This window comes from Juglans microcarpa x Juglans regia, chromosome 4S (genome assembly GCF_004785595.1).
Source record: "Juglans microcarpa x Juglans regia isolate MS1-56 chromosome 4S, Jm3101_v1.0, whole genome shotgun sequence".
NCBI lineage: Eukaryota > Viridiplantae > Streptophyta > Magnoliopsida > Fagales > Juglandaceae > Juglans > Juglans microcarpa x Juglans regia.
Window position 1 is genome coordinate 1,878,582 of NC_054601.1, and position 2,945 is coordinate 1,881,526.

Genomic DNA, 2,945 nt, shown 5'->3' on the forward strand with positions numbered 1-2,945 from the left:
ACTACACAAATATATACATATATTTCATAGACGTAACCGGAAAAAAAAAAAAAAAAAGAATAAAATGAAACAAAGGAGCCAACGTTTACAACCCATTAATGCCATGTTAAAACACAAAGAAACGGAAACTTTATTACAAGCCCGTTAAAACCAATGTCCAAAAAACCATTAAAGCAATGAACCTGGTACAGCCACCAAAAAAGTGGTTGGAATGAGTCTACTGAATAGTTTTTTTTTTCATATATTTCATTATAAATATTTTTAAAAAAATAAAAAATTCACAGCATTATTCAAAACTACTTCTTAAATCACTAAGCTAAAAAAAATAAATAAATCTCATTCGGAATCCAATTTCGGATCCCAAAGCATTTCTGTAAAGCAATAAAATTACCTGAAACCCAAAACGGTACGATCACTTAAAGAAGAAATGCTACTAGCAACCAACAAATTATTAGAGAATGAAACGTTCAAAACAACCGTAAGAAATACATGTTATTAAAAAATACTAACATAACCAACTTTAGCTAGTCGGAGAACAAAATGTCTATATCATCCCCAAGCTGCCAACCATCATTTGAATCTAGAAGCAATGGCTGGAATAAATCTGCAGAAGAAACCATATTATAATTATTATTAGGTTGGTCGCCTTCAGCAGTACTGCTACTGCTACCAAAGCCGCCATTTTTTCCGTAATTCCCTGCGGTAATGGAGGATTAAGAAGAGTGCCGCTGCTATCGCCTTGGATCTCCTTTTTCAACTCGTTTATATTAACATCACTGAGATTCGCGAAATCGGAATCAAGCATGTTGCAGAACTCCTCCGAACTAAAGTCCAGAATGAAGTTCGTCGGCGTGTTTTCTACTTCCTCGGGCGTTGATGACAGCGGCCCGGCTTTTGATTTTGATGGTTCTAGCTTGGGTTTGGTTAAGCCGGCGCCGGAGAAAGATCCTGTTAATGCCGCGTTCTTCATGTCTGGATTTAATTGAATGACGTCTTCCTTCCCTTGCTGCTGCGGACCGACACCACAGGACAGCGCCGCCCCACCCTGAAGATCAACTCTAATGTCTGGGCTTTTGTCAGTAATCTCAACAGACCTTGTTGATGGGAACTGATTTCTGGCCTTCTTGGCTATATAGCAGTTCCAGTAATTCTTGATTTCATTGTCTGTTCTTCCTGGTAGCCTCCCTGCAATCAGAGACCATCTGCAAATATTGCGTAATAATGCTGGCCGGGTCAGTAGTACTGTTGGATTGATATAAATATGGGAAATGTTATTCCTTCGGAAGAAATATCACCGATGAGTGCAGCAGTGCCCTATAAATATTTATCAGAAATATAATTCTGATTATAATTAGGAAGTATAATCTATTAAGGACAAAAGTAGTAGTACCTGTTGCCTAAGAGCTTGTGCAGCCTCATGATTAGTTCTTCTTCATCTCCTGAAATGTTCCCTCTCTTTATGCCTGGTCTAAGATAATTCATCCAACGAAGTCTGCAACTCTTTCCACATCTCTTGAGCCCTGCACTAGATATTCTTGGAACTTGAAATAACTCACGCATGGAATTTTAGGATCGATCTTCTCAAGTACGTACCTGTTTGTCTGGCAAGGTTACTCCATTTTCCTTCTCCATGGGTTTTGACATAATCTACGAGGATTTCGTCTTCCAGAGCAGACCATGTTCCTTTGGTTAGTCCGTCCTCCGAACTGATTCGAGGACTTCTGCCCATCTCTGTCAAGACCAGTTTTTTCCTTGTACGTGGTGTTTCTTGTTGCGACACAAAACAGTAATCCTAGTGGGGGAGGGGGAAACGAGAGTTGCTTTTTTTTTTTTTTTTTTAACCAAATGTTTGGGAAGGTACTGTCTGATCTTTATAGCTCTGAGTTCGCTGCTTACATCTCTCACATTATATACTATATTTATTTTTTATTTTTTATTTCACTTAGATTAATTAAATTTTTTTATTCATCATTCATATACTATATATTTAATATGAAAAAAATTAAAAAAATTATATATTGTGTAAAAATATAAGTAAAATTTTTCTTTTTATTTATTATTGGGTAAGAAATAATAATGACAATTGTAGTTCTAACTACGAGGCAATAAAAAAGAAAAATTCTACTATCATTTTACATATCACAAAATACACCTCTTTTAATTTTTTTCATATGATATATGAATAATGAGTGAATTATTCTACAAAAGCGTCATATCCTCGTTGCCACAAAAAAATATCTCGTCGCCTAGTAAATCCAAGGACACTGAATTGACTAATCAATTGTTAATATCATGCATATTCTCCACGTGGTTAAAACACTGTCACAGGTACGTAACATGGCCCTTGATCACGTGTCTCTGTGCTTTGAATTAAAAGGAAAAGGATGGCTCTGCAGCCACAGTCGGGAGCTACAGCTAGTGCGATGATTGTTTTTTTTTTTTTTTTCATATATGTATTGTTTAATATTTTTAAATATTTTTTAAAAATACAAAAAACCATAATATTATTAAAAAATATATCCTTAATCATTAAATAAAAAAATAAAAAATTAAGAGCGGGAGTTATCAGAAGAAAAAGAATAATGCTACATATAGTTGTGAAGTGTGCAAGTATCGTACAGTCATTTTAAAAAATGATAAGGTCTACTATTAAAAAATTAATTTTATTTTCACGTATATCTCGCATTTATTCATTTTTTTTAAGTGATTGCACAACACTTATATACTCACAATTACAACTATCATTTCTCAAATAAAAAATTACTCTTGAACTCCCGAGCTATCGCTGGTTATTTTTAGTTAATAATTAAATAAGTATTTTTTAATAATATTGTAATTTTTTTAAAAAATATATTTAAAAATATTAAAAAATACATATAAAAAAATAAGTAAAATGAACTAGCCGTGGTTGGATTTTTAAAATATGCAAATTTTAGATAAATTTA

At 33.5% G+C, this 2,945-nt stretch overlaps 1 protein-coding gene across 1 annotated transcript; it reads right to left on the reverse strand.

Moving 5' to 3' along the window:
• Positions 1-580: 580 nt before the first annotated feature.
• On the reverse strand, positions 581-1,800 carry LOC121262704 (trichome differentiation protein GL1-like). Its single transcript, XM_041165292.1, has 3 exons — positions 1,594-1,800; positions 1,391-1,520; positions 581-1,202 (listed from the first exon to the last, which is right to left on the reverse strand). Exons 1-3 carry the CDS (start codon positions 1,727-1,729, stop codon positions 581-583), a joined length of 888 nt encoding a protein of 295 aa, XP_041021226.1. The 5' UTR covers positions 1,730-1,800.
• Between the last annotated feature and the right edge of the window lie 1,145 nt (positions 1,801-2,945).